This window comes from Podarcis tiliguerta (assembly GCF_965153285.1).
Source record: "Podarcis tiliguerta genome assembly, chromosome: 2".
Classification (NCBI taxonomy): Eukaryota; Metazoa; Chordata; class Lepidosauria; order Squamata; family Lacertidae; genus Podarcis; species Podarcis tiliguerta.
The window spans coordinates 115,851,904-115,871,195 of record NC_139535.1 but is presented as its reverse complement, the minus strand read 5'-3'; the positions used below and the strand labels follow the sequence as shown (position 1 = coordinate 115,871,195).

The window sequence follows — 19,292 nt, the reverse complement described above, 5'->3', positions numbered from 1 at the left end:
GGCAGCGCCCTTGGTAGGTTGCGGCCCGATTGCGACAGCTCGGTCGTCTCCCCTTTCCCCAGAAGGGGCACGCGGCCCCCTCGTGGCGGGAGTGCGAGGAGAGCAGCGCAGGGCGGGCTGCGCAGCGCCTCTAGCGGCGAGGTTGATTCGGGCTGTGCGTACGGCGTCCCGGCGCATCCAATGGCATGGAGTGCCATCTACCGGCCAATCGACCTCATTGCATCTGAGGTCGCCGGTGCTTTTCTTCAGTTCCAGGCTGAGAGCCCCGCTAGGCGGGAAGATGCAATGCCGTCTCCGCTGGGCTGCAAGCCTTGGCATTGCCGAATGTCACCTGATCCCACGCCGCACTGCAGGCTGGTTATTGAAGGCAATGAGTCCAATGGCAGAACATGTTCAAAAGGTTATAAATTGGAATCATCATCAAAAAATACGGTTTTATATATGAAACTGCAATAGTATCAGCTGTCATATGCATCTTTAATGATGTCAGATAGATATACAATAAAACGCCCAAATGGTGGGTTGTTGGTTTTTGTGTTATTTTGTACTTTGCATTCTCATCTTTTATATTGTTTTTGCTGGCCAATCAAAGTTACTAGTCCATATGTTTAAATGAGTCCATATGTTAAAATGGTAAACATACACACCAATGTGTTTTTGGTGACTGCCACAGAACTGAAACTCAAATTATCCTCTACCCCAGCTAAACCTTATTGTTCATCAAGCATGTCTGTAAAGTCTCTGAAGCCTATAAATGTTTACTCAGAAGTAAGTCTCTTTGTGTTCAGTGGGGCTTGCTTCCAACAGGATTTCAGTCCAAGCCTAAACAATTTAGCTCAAAATCTGGATTATCCAACTGCAGTCCTAAGAATATTTATGAGTATGTAAGTCCCGTCAGACACAGTCAAATATCATTTCCAAGTAAATATGGCTAGGGCTGGACCAGGGGTCAGCAAACTTCTTCAGCAGGGGGCCAGTCTAATGTTCCTCAGACCTTGTGGGGGGCCGGACCATATTTTTGGGGGGAGGGAATGAACGAATTCCTATGCCCCACAAATAACCCAGAGATGCATTTTAAATAAAAGGACACATTCTACTCATGTAAAAACATGCTGATTCCCCGACCGTCTGCAGGCCAGATTTTTTTTTCCAATATAATTTTTATTCAGTTTACAAATAATACAAATTAATGCAATTCATAGTTTTTTACATCCATTCTCTTTTTTTTTTTACTTCCCTCAACTTGGCTGGTACTCCTTCCCTTCATAATTTCCTACACATTTCTGAGATCTCACCTAATTGTCTATAAATTAAATCTTGTTTCACTCAAATTCTAACCTTTCTTTTTTACAAAGCTTCATTAAAGGTTACAAGCGTTATTTGTTTTTCACTTAAATTATGCATATATTCTGAAAACTTTTCCCATTCTTCAGTAAATCTCTGATCTCGTCGATTTCGAATTCTTCCTGTCAGTCTGTCTGCAGGCCAGATTTAGAAGGCGATTTCGGATCCGGGCCTCAGGCCTTAGTTTACCTGCCCATGGGCTGGACCATACAAGTACTGCAGTTTAGCTGATTTATGGATCAAATGTTTGCCTGCATTTTTTTTTTTAAGTAACATTTGCTTACAGCAAGAATAATAGGGTATCCATTGGATAAATAAATGTGAAATAAATAAATGTGAAAGCCCATCATTCCACTTCAGCCTGGTCCCAGGGACCTAGCGCATGCTTTATTTGCTGCATGTACCCTGGTATTTGCAAGCGCACTGCAGGCATCCACCATGAAGCCACAGCCAATAGTAGCTCCACAGTGAATGTCTGTTGAATGTGCAGGTGTGCATTCCTACCCTTAAGTTGAGGTGGCCAATTTTGGGCGCCATGAAGGATGGCAGAGTGGGAGGCAGACCGGCCTGGCTGATGGAGGCACAATCCACAATATGCTTCCTTTGGGAAACATCTCAGTAGATTATTATTATTATTATTATTATTATTATTATTATTTATTTGTACCCCGCCCATCTGGCTGGGTTTCCCCAGCCACTCTGGGCGGCTTCCAACAAAGATGAAAAATACACTAAAATGTCACATATTAAAAACTTCCCTGAACAGGGCTGCCTTCAGATGTCTTCTGAATGTCAGGTAGTTGTTTATCGCTTTGACATCTGATGGGAGGGCGTTCCACAGGGCGGGCGCCACTACCGAGAAGGCCCTCTGCCTGGTTCCCTGTAACTTGGCTTCTCGCAGTGAGGGAACCGCCACAAGGCCCTCGGAGCTGCACCTCAGTGTCCGGGCAGAACGATGGAGGTGGAGACGCTCCTTCAGATATACTGGACCGAGGCCATTTAGGGCTTTAAAGGTCAGCACCAACACTTTGAATTGTGCTCAGAAACGTACTGGGAGCCAATGTAGGTCTTTCAAGACCGGTGTTATGTGGTCTCGGCGGCCGCTCACTGTCACCAGTCTAGCTGCCGCATTCTGCTGTGCTTCAACTTAATGTGTGTGCATGTGGGTGGTTGTCAGCACTCAAATTATGAGGGGATTGGACCTTTTAGTGTTGCTAACCACAGTATATAAATGTTTTTAAATAAATAATGTTTAAAATGAAATTCGCACGCCTTAACCTTAGATATATTCCAGCTTTTGTCAAATAATGCCAACTAAAAACAAAAGTACCCAAAGTGGGCATATCAAAAATGGGCTATGGCCCATCTGCACCCCCTGCACCCCCCATCCTGGATTTGGAGCCCTGGTGGGGAGTGCCATTTTTATTTTCTTTCTCAGGCAAATAAAACATTTGGGGTGCTTTTTGTGCACAAATTTGCATTTTGTTATGTACTGAAGTTCTCACCCTGGGCCAGCCGGGGGATACTGTAGATAGTTCAGGTCCACATATGCAAATAAGGGATCGAAAGTGACGTTCAGTGATTGGATAGTTACAGAAAATGGTTACTGGAGCTCTATATAAGCAGGCTGGCTGAACCCTTCAGTTCAGTTCAGTTCTGGCCTGTGAATAAACAAGAGCTGTTTGAAGAATCGCTGTGTCATCTGATATGTTCACCCACAACTTAACACATTTACTAAGATGTGTTTCCCCATCATGCTTTATAGATTTCCACCATTGTCAACCCCGCTGAACGCGTGGCACCTGCTTCACTTGCGCTGTGCAAGGGATAAGTCCAGCCTTGTGCATCCACCATTCTATTCTTAGGCAACCACTACCTGCTCTGCAAAGCTTGTGGAGTTTGTGTATGACGGATTTCCCCAAAGCAAATGAAGAAAGGCTGGGCACATCAAACAAGCAAGAATTATGTAGAATGTGCTGTCACTGCAAGGTGAGGAAGAGGCAAAGGCAGCTAGTTTTTCAGCAAAGCCAATAAAATGGCCCTGCTTCTTTCCTTCTCTCCCTCTGCTGCAGCGTGATAGAATTGGGACCCCACTCAACATCTTGTGGAAGAGGGGGACATTGTCTGTATAGCCAGAGGCTGTTTTATAGACCCTGTTGATCTTCCTCTCTCAGCTATCCACAAATGCCAACAGGGTTATAAACAAGCATATATATGCAGTGTATGGATCCAGTTCCATTAGGCTGCAATGGAGGGAAAGACAGGAAACTCTAGCTCTGCTGAGAAAGGGTGCTTTTTGCATTGTTGTTACGCATATACAGAACCCAGGACTTAATTTTAGCAAAAGTGTCAGCCTCCTACTTAGTTTGCCGTGTTGAGACATGTGTCTGAGTTACACAGAAAAATCTTTTTGGGGCATAGATGGTCAGAACAAGAATTAAACTAAAGGAGGAAGCTGCATTCCCTGGCCAGTGGTGAAAAGCTTGCCAAATGAGCAGGTTGAAAATGGTTCAACCTGCTCCTATGCTTTTAAATTCAGCTTAAGTAATTTGCAGAATCAGGGGTGAAACTTTTCATGGTACAGAGTTAAGCAGCATTACCTGCCAACGTAGGGACGCGGGTGGCGCTGTGGGTAAAAGCCTCAGCGTCTAGGGCTTGCCGATTGAAAGGTCGGCAGTTCGAATCCCCGTGGCGGGGTGCGCTCCCATTGCTCGGTCCCAGCGCCTGCCAACCTAGCAGTTCGAAAGCACTCTCGGGTGCAAGTAGATAAATAGGGACCGCTTACTAGCAGGAAGGTAAACGACGTTCCATGTGCTGCTCTGGTGCCGTTTCGCCAGAGCAGCTTCATCACGCTGGCCACGTGACCCGGAAGTGTCTCCGGACAGCGCTGGCTCCCGGCCTCGAGTGAGATGAGCGCACAACCCTAGAGTCTGGCAAGACTGGCCCGTACGGGCAGGGGTACCTTTACCTTTACCTGCCAACGTCTGCAAGATCAAGCGGGTGTTAAAGACACTGGAGCAGGCAGTGATAACATTAATAATAATAATAATAATAATAATAATAATAATAATGACAACCTTAGTTGTCAAGCAGGAAAAGCTAAAGGCCACTTTGAATGCTTAGGCCCAGAGACTTGAGATTCTCAGGAGTGTTAATTTCTCCTGTACCTTTAACAGCTGCATAATGGGTAGAAATGTGTGAGTTTTCCTCCCATCACTGCACCATGTTGGGAAAGTTGCTCTCACCAATTTCTAGCGAAAGGCACAACAGCTCCTACAATGGCCTTGTGGGGAGGGGGGGGGAGTGGCTGGCTGGCTGGAGTGTGACCAGGCCTTTCTTGAAACCAGATTGTTGAGGACGTATGCCATGATTTGCTGAACCCCTCTGACATGTAGAATGGAGACAGAGCAAATTGTATCCTTCTGTCCTCTATTCTGGATGCACGTCAGAAAGTGACCACCAGTGGGTATTACCCTCCCCCGACCTATTCATTAAATGCAGCGTCTATGGCCGTTCTGTAGCTGTGCTCTTCCAGGCCCCTTAAGCGCATGGAGTTCTAGGCTCGACGAGCTGTCTCCGCCAGAACTCAGGCTCTGCACACGTTCTAACAGACACAGGAGGACACGTGTCGGCCACGAGCGGAGACTGCCACAGCAGCCCGGCTCCCGCCCTGTGCATGGTAAGAACGGGGAGGGGCCGGGGCTGCTGCTCAGGGCGCGGGCATCTCTGTCGACACGTGTGCCTGTCTGAACACTTCTCCGTCACGGTTACAGGCACTCGAGACTGAGCGCCCTTTAAAACACGCCGGCAGGACAATTTACAATTGCACCCCATTAAACTGGATGATTTATCCCTTTTGGAGGGACCGGGTTGTTTTACGCGCCAAGGAGCGCGCCTTCCAGGATTGCACTCTCCACGGCTTCTTCGAAGCGATCCTGGACAAAGCGATCCCCCAAAAATGGCCGATCCGAGGTCTATGGCGATCCTGGGCTCGACCAGGCGGGGGCAGCCGCTGCTTTCCCTGCAAGTAGCGCCGGATGTCTCGGAGTGGGATGGGCAGGGCTGAGTAACGGCTCCCTTTGTGTCTCCACGGCGTGCGCACGAACTTTAGGGGAGGCGGGTGGAGAGCGCGTAAGATCCCGGGCGATCGGGGCGGGGAAGCGAGAACTCAACTTGTCCTGCAAAAAAATGCAATTTTACGTGCGCACTTACTTGGGCGTAAGAAAAGCCCCGATGGATTCAAAGAGTCTTACTCCCGAGTAAACACGGCGGAACTTTGTTTGATCTTTATGCTCTCAAGCAAAAAAAGTGTATTCTCATATGCATTGACTGGGATTCTCAAGGAGGCACGCTTTGCTTTCTGAATTTAAAACACAGCAGTGGACTCTTTGGGCCGAGTTTAAAACGCGCGCGCGCACACGATCTTGCAACTTGTTGTTCAGCGTTGCGTGTTTTGCTTTCCAGGGCTTGCATTTCTTAGCCCCGCGGAGAAAACGGGGGCTTCTTCCCAAGCGCGCGTGCACAGGGCTGGGCCTTGAGAACAAGGGGTGGGGTGGGGGCACACCATTAGGGGAGATGTTGACTCGGCTTCTCCGTCCCCACGAGCGGGCTTGCGCGTGTCGCGGCCCTCACCCGGGAGCCCCGCACGCGGGAGGCGCAGGCGGGGAGGAAGGCAGGCGCCGCCGTCGCTCGCCGTCCGCTGGGCGGGCGATGTCTGCAGGCGGGCGGTGCCGGGGGCGGCGCCGACGGCCGCGTCCCGTCCCCGGCCGGGCAGCGAGGGAGGGACTGGTGGGAGGCAGCCGCCGCCGCCTGGCCACGGCGGCTCCGTACTCTCGACGGGCAGCCAAGGAGGGCTCTGCCGTCCCCGCCTCCCCGGGAGCCGCCGGGGATGGGGAACGCCGAGAGCGGGGAGCCGGGCGGGGGCTCCGGGCTGCTGCCGCCCCCGCCGGGGAAAGTGCCCATGCCGGACCAGGGGGAGCTGGAGGAGAGATTCGCGATGGTGCTGGTGAGAGATCCCTCTTCCTTACCCCACCCCCTCTCCCGATCCCCTCGTTGATCCCTCACATCCCCTTCTCGACGCTGCTGCGGGTAGATTCCGTTGCAAGGCTCTCCTCGATTGAAAAATCGCCCTGGTCCATCCTCGCTGCGGGAGGGATTCCTACCCGCCCTCTCGATAGGAATAGTTTCTCCTCCCTCTCCAACTTTTCCAGACACTTTTCCTGGCCCCCTCAGATATGGGACACCATTCTCTCGATCTCTCCCCCCCCCCCCCACCTTCCGCGGGGTTTGCAGCCCTGGTGGTTGCATCCAGAATCTCCCCTTGCTGGGTTCTCCTACCCTGGGCTCTTGCCTGACCGGGGCTCTCTGGTCGATTCCTCCGCAGGACAGATTACTCGCGGTTGCTGAGATGTTCCGGTAGCTTCCCTTCTTCTTCACCACAAGAGTTCCCAGAAGTTCTTTCCATCTCTCTTTCACCCCGCTCTCCGTTCGTTTTCGCTAGATCCCTCAACTGGTCTCAGCTTTATAAATCTTACCTATCTTCTTAGCGTCTATTAACCCATGATTCTGACAGATTCCTCCCCCTTTTGTGGCACCATTCTGAGTGGATCACCCTTGTAGGGCAGCCAGCTCACACCGGGAACTTCAGTGTTATCTTGGCCCATCGCAATGGGCCAGGAATCCAGGGTCCAGTGATCCTCAGTCCTCTTCCACAGCTTTTCTCCATCTCCACATTCTGACCCATAGCATGTCTGATCCCCAGTTGAAGTGCCTTCTTCCCCAGATCCTTTTGCCCGCCTGCCTTGACCTCTTCCACACTTTGATCACTCCACCCCACAATCTGAGGTCCCATTTTTGTTCCAGTGGGTTAGCTCTTTCCAATTCCTTTGCAGCTGCGTTTCAAGCTTCTATATCCCCCAATTCCTTCGAAATTTTCAAACCCCCCACCAAGACTGGATTCCTGCTCCCATGCATTAGGATCCTTCTGCCGTAGAACCGTAGCATCACCTTGCTACCCTCAGCTACCCTAATGGAGCTGCATGACCCCCACCCCCTGCGCTTGCCATCCTTTTCCTTGGAACCATTTATCTTTCCTTGGTTGGCCTCTCATATCCAGTCCCTCTCAATCCAGTTTCTCCTTGCGGGACCCTGTGGATGATCCCTTTATCAACCGAGAGGCCTTGTGTGCTTGCATTGTGAACCAGTTTTGTGAGGAGTGGTACTGGCGGGAATGTGGAATACCCCAAGTGCCCCTCAGCATCACTGTACGCTGTTGGCATGCATCCTGCCGAGGGCATGTGGGTGGTGGGTTTGGTGGGGATTTAAACTCTTGTCCTTGGAAGAAGGAAGGAAGCGGACCTGGTCTGGAAAGTTATGAGACTACCTTCTTGCGTCTCCACTGTGTCCACAGAAAAGGCCACTCTTAACTTGTGGGTGAAAGGAATTAGTCTCTGATTGGATAGCTGCTAGTGGCCCAAGCTTTGCCCAGGAAGAAAGGAAGAAGAAGAAGAGGGATCAGGAAAAGAGGAGCAGAGAATACGGTCCTCCTAAGCAGGGTCTGGATGGTGCTCCTTGTTGTGAACCTTCTTGTGAGATCTGTAGAATATGCCCTCGCCCTTGGAGCAAAGTGGCTGACCTGTTTAGCCCTCCAGATGCTCTTAGGACTCTTAACTCCTATCAGCTCCAACCCTGCATGGTCAGAGATTATGTGAGTGGTAATCTAACAAATCAGGAGAGCCATAAATTGTCCACACCTGCTGAAAAGGGCTTTGAGTGGGGAAATGTTCCATTTTTATGCAGGAGGCCTAGGATAAGCTTAGTGTGCCAGGCCAAGCTTTGTGAATGGGTGACTTCTGTGAATTCAAGGGGTGTATTCACCTGATCATTTCACCTCTTAAAGTATTCTTATTTGTGTCTTGGTCTGTATAAGTTTTGCCTTTTGGAAGACTGCAAGGTGGTGGTTGTGATCTTCATGCATTAGAATTTTGAGTAGAGGCTTCTGGAGGTTGAAACCAATGCTCCTGTTTGTACATATTATCTGTTTGGGGAAGTTATCCCAAAGTGCGGTGTAATGATTGGGTAATTGGTTGATCTGTGTTAATTGCTGGGATGGAAGAACTGATAGGGAGAAATTCATTCCAAAAGAATGAAAGCCAGAAGAGTAGAGAGTGGCTTTGTGATTGCTCCTTATGCAATAGTGGAAATTTGACCATTTTGAGAAGCAGAGTTCGTGCTGCCCATTTACTCATATGGAACATCCCAGTGGACGGCCCCAAGGATTTCTTGGGAACAAAGGGACACTTCTGTGGTCATCTTTCTCTTTGCAAAGTCAAGTTGCCTTCCCTTCCCTGGCTTTTCCAAGGAGATTCTCTGCTTCTTGACTTTTCATAAAAAGATTATGACACATCGGATGTGACTCTTGAGATTCAGAGACTGTGGCTGAGCCGTTAGAGATTCTGGTTGTGTAGAGAATGCTTGGGGATTTCTGGGGGATTTTTTCCTTCTTGATTGTGGAAAGTATGTTTGTTTTTTTCAAAATTCCACTCCAGCGATGTCAGAGTGACAGGAAGCTGACAGCATGTGACACATAGTTCCCTCCTCTGTCCATTCGCCCTACAGTGGTCATGCAGCTGTTTGAATAGTTCCATTTTCACTCTGATTTGTAGGAAAAGGGGTTGTGTTTCAAAACCCACATGATACAGGATTGCTGGTAATACATTGAACGTAAGGAGCTTATACTGAGGCAGATCATTGATCCAGCCAGTCTAATATTGTCTGCTTTGAATAGCAGTAGCTTTCTGCATTCAGATCTTTTTAAGCCAGAGTTTTCATTTCTTTCTTTAAAAGAGAGCAAGTTTCTAGCCCTCATTGTTTTGAATATGTTCTTGGAAGCATGTGAGCTGTGCTTTCTGAAATTTCAAAAAACAGCGTGATGTGCTAGTCATGGGACTGGGCTAAACAAGATTTCCAGTGGCTGTGGGGTTAGAACTCATGTCCGGTATAGTTCTTTCAACTCCCATGACTATCAAATCAGAATATATAAAACAGTAAACATTGCAGTTATGCAAAATAGGTGAAAGTTATGCACCTTTGTGTAAATTATATTGGTTACATAATTTATTCATGCAGAATTTGAATTCAGTAGATGCAAAATTGTAGGAATTTTTTTTTGTATTTTGAGTATGAATGTGCGGACTATTCGTAGCCCTGGGCAAAGGTGGAACAGTCTGCATTCATGAAAGTATCAATCTTAATAGCCAAAGGCATGAAGAAGAAGAAATCCATGTTATGTTCCTGTATATTCACAGAGGCATTCATCATTCTGATACTGGTGATTTATGATTTAAGCAGATGTATAGTACTTTTTTTTGCCTTCCCTGGGGCAGGATTAAGCATTATGCTATGTATGTGGTTGCAGAGGAGGGCACATATCAGAGCTCTATCTGTAGTGTAATTTGAGAGCCCAACTGAGTCTGTATCGGCCAATAATAAAACTTTCCCATTGTGCTACAGTGCTGAAGCAGCTAGTGATAAATCAGATGGATCCAATCTCCAATCTAGGTGCAATGTAGTTGGTCCGCTGTCCATTCCAGTTTTGGTGCACCAGTCCTGGCATAGACGCTGCTGCATCCAGTTCCCCAGTTCTTATTGCTGCTATCGACGGGTCAGAACTTTGGAGTTATGGAAAAGCAGTGATCGCATCTGCTCTCCTGTTCGCTTCCACAGAGGTTCTGTAATATTCCCTGCAGTCCATAACATGGTGTCTCGTCTCTAATTCCGTAATGTAGGGCAAATGGTTGTACGCTCCGCTCAAGTGAAGTATATGGTGGTGGTAAAGGTAAAGGGGCGCCTGACCGTTAGGTCCAGTCGCGGATGACTCTGGGGTTGCAGCACTCATCTCGCTTTACTGGCCGAGGGAGCCAGCATACAGCTTCCAAGTCATGTGGCCAGCATGAATAAGCCGCTTCTGGCGAACCAGAGTAGCACATGGAAACACCATTACCTTCCCACTGGAGCGGTACCTATTTATCTACTTGCACTTTGACGTGCTTTTGAACTGCTAGGTTGGCAGAAGCAGGGACCGAGCAATGGGAGCTCACTCCGTCGTGGGGATTCGAACCGCCAACCTTCTGATCAGCAAGTCCTAGGCTGTGTGGTTTAACCCACAGCGCCACCCGCGTCCCTATGGTGGTAGTAATCTGCCCTAGATGAGGGACAGAAGGACCATGGGGGTAGCATTTAACTAGGTTTTACTCCTAGTAGACCCACTGGAATTAATGGACCTAACCTAGTCATGCTCATAATGTCATTTGGTTTGTTCTGAGTAAAAATGTGGTTGACTTCCATCCCAGATGTGCTACCTTGCCCCTGCAGTATAGGTTGAGATGGAAGACAGAAACACGCCCCTCCCCCATGTGCACAATGCTGTGCTAGATCATGATGTAATGTAGCACAGGGAGGGCTTCAGGGCAGGAGGGGGTGTGATAGCCTCAGACATGTCCACCTCCTTTGTTGCCCTCCGCCTTCCAAGCACTGGATATCAATTATAGGTCTACCTGATTTCAGTGTAGACCGGAGAGGTGGGAGAGGAAACTGGTGAGAGAGGTGGGAAGATAATGCCCAAAGTTACACACTGGACAGACTGTCAACAGCTATGTGTAAGTCAGGCCACACAGGGCCACCTGTGACACCATCTTGGGTAGACCAGCAGGTTACACTAGCAGGTTGAGGTGCTGTGATGTTTGAGAGAAGCATACCTTGTGATTGGTGGCGATGCAAGTTAAAAGAAGGACGGGAAGATTCCCAAGGGATCATTGAAAATGCTTGAAAATCTACTTGTGACTTCCATATGATTTCACCCATGTATTTAACCAACTGGGAAACATTCTGTTGAAAACAACCTGAGAATCGCATCTTGAATTTTGAGGTCAAATCGCAAATTAAAAACCAGATTTATTAAATTGTATTTTGAATTATTCTGTGTTATGAGACCTGACCAGTATTGTGCTTTGAACTAGATAGCTTTGGAGGTGGGAATAAGGACTGGGGAGTCAACCCGCTCTTTCAGTTCCTTAGAAAGGATGCGGAAGCTGTGGCCCTCCAGACATGGCTGCGCTTCATCTCGCATCAGCCCTAGCCAGCATAGCCAATGGTTAAGAATGATGGGAGTGGTAGTCCACCACCATCTGAAAGTCCAGCAACATCTTCCCAGCCCTATTTTAAAGTGGATTGCCAGCTGGCCTCCTTGAACAACCCCCATCAGTCTCCCCACCCATTTCGCCTGCCTCCTGTGGGCAGCTGAAGGGTCCAGGTGGTACCCATTATGAAGCCTGAATTGTCCTTCCAATTGCAGATTCCTTCATTATAAGCCAATTTAAAGTGCCACATCACTGGGAGGGTTATCATAATATTGTTTGTGAATTGTATTGTCTGCCATTTACTTTCTTGAGTACAGTTTAAGATTCTGGAACTGACCTTTAGAGTCGTGAAAGGCCTGGGCCCACCCTTCCTTTGGGAGAAAACCTTCCCTGCGCAAGCTCTGCTGCCCTTTGAAATGGGCTGGGAAAGCCATCTTTGAAAATGTCATTCAACAAGCGGTGACATTTGTGGAGGCCGGGAATGTATTTTGCTGGACCTATGAAATTCCTTTACCCAGTGAGGCCTGCAAACACCTTATCATCTTTAAAACATTTCTAGTTCCCAAAGCTTTAAACACGCCTCTCAAAACTGAGTTATAGATATATAGACGATCGATAGATAAAAGATTTTTAGTAATTTAGTTGTGTAATTTTAGGCTGTTGCAGACAGCCAAAATCATGAGGGATGCTGAAGGCCCTGACTCAAGTAGTTAATCTGAACTGCAACTAAGGATTGGTTTTACTGTGGCATCAAAGTTACCTCCCATCGAGAACTTTTCTCCCGGAGATGGTACTTTTCTAGCTGGGGGGGATTTTTGGACGGAGGAGCACCTCCACCTATACTGAGAAATAGTATAGCACAGGCAAAGATTTGCCATCTTAGTGAGAATAGGGGCTAGTGTAGGTTTGGGGATAACATCTTGAAAGCGGGTTGGATCCTGAGCTCCCACAGCTGCTCCCATGGGCCACATTGGCAGGTGGGTTTGCAGAGTGTGGTCTCAATTGTTTCCTTCCTTTGCAACTCAGCAAAGACCTGTCTAACCCAGAGCCTTTTTCCTGCAGTGGCACAACCAGGTAAGAGAAAGGTAAAGGGTCCCCTGACCGTTAGGTCCAGTCGTGGCCAGCTCTGGGGTTGCGGCGCTCATCTTGCTTTACTGGCTGAGGGAGCCGGTGTACAGCTTCCGGGTCATGTGGCCAGCATGACTAAGCCGCTTCTGGCAAACCAGAGCAGCGCACGGAAACGCCGTTTACCTTCCCGCCGGAGCGGTACCTATTTATCTACTTGCACTGGCGTGCTTTTGAACTGCTAGGTTGGCAGGAGCAGGGACCGAGCAACGGGAGCTCACTGTGTTGCGGGGAATCGAACCACCGACCTTCTGATCGGCAAGCCCTAGTCTCTGTGATTTAGACAGCAGCGCCACCCGCGTCCCGGCACAACCAGGTGCCTGTGAGAACCAATAGCCCTCCCCAACATTGTTTCCCAGCAATTAGTATTCGGAGGACTTGGATCCTGGAAGCTAGCCTGTATCCATGAGTAGCGGCCATGAATAGCTTTATCCTCTCATGCACACACATGCCCTGCCTCCAACATCCTTGGGCAAACTGGCTGCTTCTTATATCTTTGTGCGATTACCATGAAGGTCTGGAGGCTTCCCCCCCACCCTGAATGTAGTTAGAAACCTCTCCTCAAACAGGAACTCTGGCTTCTCAGGGTTTTTGATTGTGAGGGCAGTTTACAAGTGTGCAGAAACAGGTGTTTTTTTAAAAGGCTTCCTGACCTTTGACTAATGATCTTGCACCTCGGGATGTTGTGACATAGCTTGTGACCTCTACCCCCGGTTTAACCCTTCACATATTCAGGCCGGTGCCTGAACACGGTTTAAGAATGTGTCCAGTTCCCTTTTAAAGCCTTAATAATTATTTTATTTATACCCCATCCATCTGACTGGGCTGCCCTAGCCACTCTGGGCAGCATTCAATAGGATAAAAACACAGCATGCACCAAACATTAACAACTTACTGATACAGGGCTGTCTTCAGATGTCTTCTAAAAGTTGTGTAGTTGTTCGTCATATGATGGGAGAGCGTTCCACAGGGCAGATGCCACTACCAAGAAGGCCCTCTGCCTAGTTCCCACTAACCTCACTTTTCGCGGTGAGGAAACGGCCAGAAGGCCCTTGGAGCTGGACCTCAGTGTCCAGGCTGAATGACGGGGGTGGAAACACTCCATCACATCTCATGGCAGCAAATTCCACAGCCAAGGTGCCCGCTGTGTGGAAAAGGACTTCCTTTTGTCTGTCCTAAATGTCCTAAATTCAGTTTCATTGGGTGGCAGGGAGAAATACTCACTCTGTCCACTGTCCCCATAGCTCCAAACCTTTGCTCTCAGACTCTTGCTGTAGCCCCCTAATCGTTTTGGTTGCCCTTTTCTGTACCTTTTGCAGCTCTACAATATTTCTCTCTCACCCCACCCAAAAGATGTGGCAATCAAAACTATACCTATTCCAAGTGTGGTCAGACTGTAGATTCAAAGCATGGGATTTGCTCCCCCCCCCCCCCCAGCTGCTGTACACTGGGTTGACCTCCAATATCCCTTTCATATAACACCGGTCTTGAAAGACCTACACTGACTCCCAGTACGTTTCCGAGCACAATTCAAAGTGTTGGTGCTGACCTTTAAAGCCCTAAACGGCCTCAGTCCAGGATACCTGAAGGAGCGTCTCCACCTCCATCGTTATGCCCGGACATTGAGGTCCAGTGCTGAGGGCCTTCTGGTGGTTTCCTCGCTGCAAGAAGCCAAGTTACAGGGAACCAGGGAGAGGGGCTTCTCGGTAGTGGCACCCACCCTGTGGAACGCCTTCCCATCAGATGTCAAGGAGAAAAATAACTCCCAAACTTTTGGAAGACATCTGAAGGCAGCCATGTTTAAGGAAGCTTTTAATGTTTCACAGGTTATTGTATTTTAGTGTTTTGTTGGAAGCTGCCTAGAGTGGCTGGGGAAACCCAGCCAGATGGGCGGGGTATAAATAATAAATTATTATTATTACTGTATTATTATTATTATTACAGTGGTACCTCGGGTTACATACGCTTCAGGTTACAGACACCGCTAACCCAGAAATAGTTTCTCGGGTTAAGAACTTTGCTTCAGGATGAGAACAGAAATCGTGCTCCGGCGGCGCGGCAGCAGCAGGAGGCCCCATTAGCTAAAGTGGTGCTTCAGGTTAAGAACAGTTTCAGTTTAAGGACAGACCTCTGGAACGAATTAAGTACTTAACCTGAGGTACCACTGTATTTCAAAATCATTCCCTGTCAGTTCAGGTCCTATGATTGTATCTGAGAAGTTGGGATTCTTTGCCACACCTTAAGCCACATTTGGCATTTTATTACCAATTCATTCAGTTTGGTGTGAACCTTTTGGATCTCTTTGTCATCCCTTTTAATTTTCCCCACCATGAATAATTTGGTATTGTCAGCAAAGATGACCGCAGCAATGCACAACCCTAACACGGAGACATTTTGGAAGAAAACAAAAAGCGTTAGTCTCCATACAGAACTTTGAGGGGGGGGGGAGTCCTTATCCTGGGGCTTGCTAAAAGACAGACCGATCTGACCCATGGGCTATAATCCATTGCGAAGATCTTAAAAGAACAGGTGCTGAATTTTAGCAAGGCTCATACAGAATTTCCCCAGGAATTGTATTCTCCGGAAGTCAGTGAAGGATGTAGAGTGCCATGTGTCTTTAACCCCTCAAGCACCAAAACTCCTTGGCTGACCCTGGGTGCAAGAACATTTTGTGTGTGTGTCTCCTTTGAAAGGGTGCGTGTGTAGAATTATGAGAAAGTGCCAGATCACATTTATGCAAAGTTGAAATCTCCAAAGGCTCAAATTAAAATGGAATGAGGTGTTTGATACTTCTCTACACTTTAGATTCAGGCTTCGAGTAGCTATAGTTTGTAAAGTTCATTTTAGCAACTATAAAAGCTAAAACAGTGGCCGGTCTTTTCCACAGAGGAGCAAAAACCCCCCAACCCATCCAAAATAGAGGCTGCAATCCACCTTATACCTAGACTAGGGAAAACCCATTATTACTCGTTGTGATCAGTTGTCTTTTAAACTTTAACTCTCAAAGCTTACAGCACAGTATGCAAGATCTGTCTCTGCTCTCCTACTTCCTCGCGTTTTCTCTCTCGGCTTCATTTAAAAAATATAAAAATATATTATTATTAAAGGAAAAGAACCCAGGGAGAAAACCTTATTCAATGGAATCCAGCTGCCTGGCTGGGTTGTGTTTCAGAATTTGGACTTCCGGTTTGGGATTTCAAAGGGAGCTGTCTCTGGCAGGGGACTGAATTTCCCACACAGCCATAGACACAATTGTTAAGGGGATGGCGTAATAGAAGCATATGGCATCCCTCCCCGTGCAGTTAATTCCGTACAACGTTGGGTAGAAAAAGGGTGGAAATAGCTATCGGTTTCCTCTTGGCCTTCTTCCAGGAGGAGAGAGAAGCTCGTACATCTTCGCAGCGTCCCATCTGGAAGAAACACCCAGGGCTTTATTCTGGCAGGGGGACTCGAATTCCTTCCTAGTCAGAGGGGGAACGGAAACTGACGTTGAGGGGGAATAGCAGACCGCAGCCTCCCAACCAACCCAGATAGACTCCCCGCAAAGCAAGCGGAGTCGTCCAACGAGGGGACCGGTTTGGAAGAGCTGCCCAGTTGGGTGGGTTGCCAAGTCTCAACGGAGACCCAAACGCTTAGGCCTCATTACGGATTGCAGTCATATTGCATCACTTCCCTGGAAACAGCATCTCATCGAGGGGGAGGGCTTACTTTCAGAAACTTTATTCCACAAAAGATGGGAGCCTTTGCTAGGGTAAGGGGCTGGGGGACCAGCCAGGGAGCCCTGCCTCTGAGAGGACAGCGCTGTGGGTTAAGCTGAAGTGGGAAGGTGGGTTTACTGGCACTCTGCTCTAGCCATGCGGATACCCTGCCTGGAGGATGCTGGGGAGACTGTACCTTGTGGTTGCTTAGCAACCACAGCCTATCCTGGAGCAGGCAAAATGGCTGCCTAGGCTTAGGATGAAGCTGGTCACGGGCAAGAAATGGTGCGTGAAGCAGGGCAAGAGTTCTGTATCTAAATCGGAGGCTTGAAGGAGGGGATCTTGTGAGTTCCAGTGTGGGAGGATGGGAGCTTAGAAGCTTGGCTGCAGATTTTACAAATGAAGGCCCCCTCGGGCGTCCCGTCATTGAATGCTTCAATCTGCCACCAACATGTTGTGAGGGTGTAATTAACGCTTGAAAAATAGCAATTGAGGAATAATTAGAAAGCAGCTGCAACTAATTCCAGGCTTGCAATGCTTTGGCTCCTCTGTTTGGATCTTTGGCGAAAATGTTTCGAACAATGGGGAGGGTGGGGGGGAAGAACCCTGATGTTTAAAAAGCCGTACAGCCTAATTGTTGCTTGTTCTTTTCTGAACACTGTTTGAAAAGTAAAGCCGCTCTCATGCTTCTTTTGTCTGTTAGTTGAAGCCATGCTGGAAATACTTGCATTGGAGGATAGGGCATGAGTTTGTGGAATTAAAAAAAATATAAACTTGCCCAAGTTTTGCCTTGTAATAAATTGTGAGGTTGCGTTGCCTCCTCCTAGGGCTGGGTTTTAGAGCTTTGGGAAGTGTAGAGCAAAATCCTGGCTCCCGTTCCCAGGCTGTCTTTTAGCATTGCCACTTGTTTCTGGCAGGGCTACTGTAGCTTCAGCAGACAGACATCCAACAGGTACAGCATCTTCCCTAGTGTTTGAAGGTGTGGTGGTAAAATTCTGTGGATTTTTTATATCTTTCTGCAGCAGTTGATGGTACTTTTAAATGGGTGATTCTTTGGTGGTCAAGCACTTGGGGGGGGCAGAAGGGGGATTTAAGAGTTTGATCACCTTAGACTTTTATACTGGCTCTGAGAAATCTTTTTTTGTATTGTGTATTTGAATTTTATTTTTGTGAGTTGCTTGGATATGTCTTGTGGAAAGCGATCAATAAACAAAACACATAAATAATGCCTGCCATGCAGCTGTTTAATGGCACAAATGCTTTGTCCCCCCCCCCAAAAAAAAGTGGAATAGAAAGACATGGGGACTCTTATTTGGAACCACAGTATAGCTGGCCTTTCATTTCTTTAACCCATACACCATCTAAGACTCACATCAGTATGCAGAATTAGATACTATTCTCATTGTCCTAATCAGATACCTTAGTTTAGCAAGCCAAAATGTCATTTTAACAGGCAGTCCATGTTTTCTAAACACTCATATAATGTGAGAGATTATGCAAATGCAGTTTATCTGTAGGCCTTTTAAGAACAACAACAGCATCAGCATCATCATCATCATCATCAGCAACAACATTTAGATGCTTCCCATCTGACTGGGTTGCCCTAGCCACTCTGGGCGGCTACCAACAGAATATTAAAAACACAATAAAACATCAAACATTAAAAACCACCTGATACAGGGCTATCTTCTAATGTCTTCTAAAAGTTAAGTAGTTGTTTATTTCCTTGACTTCTGATGGGAGGGTGTTCCACATGGCAGGCGTTTCTACCAAGAAGACCCTCTACCTCGTTCCCTGTAACTATATATTCTGTTTCCAATATGCATTTTGAAGGAATATGGAGGTGCTTTTATTTGCCAATTACTGGGAAAATAGAGGGTTATGGAGATTCAGCCCTCAGATGCCATAGGTTTTGGCCAATAAGTAACAGCCTTTGGCAGGACTGTGTATGTTCTGGGCTGCTAAAAAATTGAAGAGTTCTGCATCAAGAACCTCTCAGTCATGCAAGTTTGCATATGTTTGCTTGTTTCACAACTTTTTTTTCTTTTGCTTCCACTGGCTAAAGAAGGGATAAGGAATTGCACGTGCCTCTGAAACTTCACATCTCCGCCATATGAAAGCCCACTTACCGTATTTTTCGCTCTATAAGACGCACCAGACCACAAGACGCACCTAGTTTTTGGAGGAGGAAGACAAGAAAAAAAATATTCTGAATCTCAGAAGCCAGAACAGCAAGAGGGATCGCTGCGCAGTGAAAGCAGCAATCCCTCTTGCTGTTCTGGCTTCTGGGATAGCTGCGCAGCCTGCATTCGCTCCATAAGACGCACACACATTTCCCCTTACTTTTTAGGAGGGAAAAAGTGAGTCTTATAGAGCAAAAAATACGGTAGTTCTCGCCATGGCTCCTTAGATTTCACCAGGCACATTCCAGCCTAGTTTTTGCAGTCTTGAGGAACAGAAGCTTGCTTCTTTTCCCCAAAAAAAGGAAAGCTGAGATTAATGGGACATAGAATTCTGTGTCAAAATACCAACATCTACACATGTCCCATGCGTTTGTAGGATGCCCATAGCTGAGAGAGGGGGAGGGTGGGGAGCGGAACTGATCCTGAAACTCCACTTCCTGGCCCGTATGTTACACCAGACATTGTTTGTGTCATGTTTTGAAGCCGCAGGACTAGAAACTTAGTTTCTAGAAATTCTTCTGATGCCACCAAACATCAAAATCCAAGACAGTTTGAGCCTACAACACCAATTCTGGCCCAGCTGCGCTGGTTAATGGTTGCTGGACTTCGAGAAGGAAGCGTGGGGACTCTGACAGGGCCCTTGAGTCCTCCCACCTCCTTTCCGAAGCCTAGTTAGTGCTTTCCCAGCTTTGGGAAGGAGGTTGACAGTGCGCAGCCCACAGGTTCCATGTCAAAGTGCTCTTGTGGCCCACTTGGTCTGAAAGGTTGGGCTGCCCCAGTCTAGAGGATGCTAAGCAAGATGGACC

General features: G+C 47.7%; 1 protein-coding gene across 22 annotated transcripts in view; it reads left to right on the top strand.

Moving 5' to 3' along the window:
• Positions 1-6,102: 6,102 nt before the first annotated feature.
• The window catches only part of FMNL3 (formin like 3), a 106,077-nt gene continuing 92,887 nt past the window's right edge, over positions 6,103-19,292 (top strand). For 21 of the 22 annotated variants that reach the window (XR_014507994.1, XR_014507995.1, XR_014507996.1 and 18 more), the window contains exon 1: positions 6,104-6,349. Coding sequence is in view for 12 of the 22 variants with exons in the window: in XM_083427368.1 (XP_083283494.1) it covers positions 6,233-6,349 (117 nt within the window). In the remaining 10 variants the exon portion in view is untranslated. Of the gene's footprint in view, positions 6,350-19,292 lie in introns of all 22 variants that reach the window. The other variant, XR_014507993.1, reaches the window with a different exon arrangement.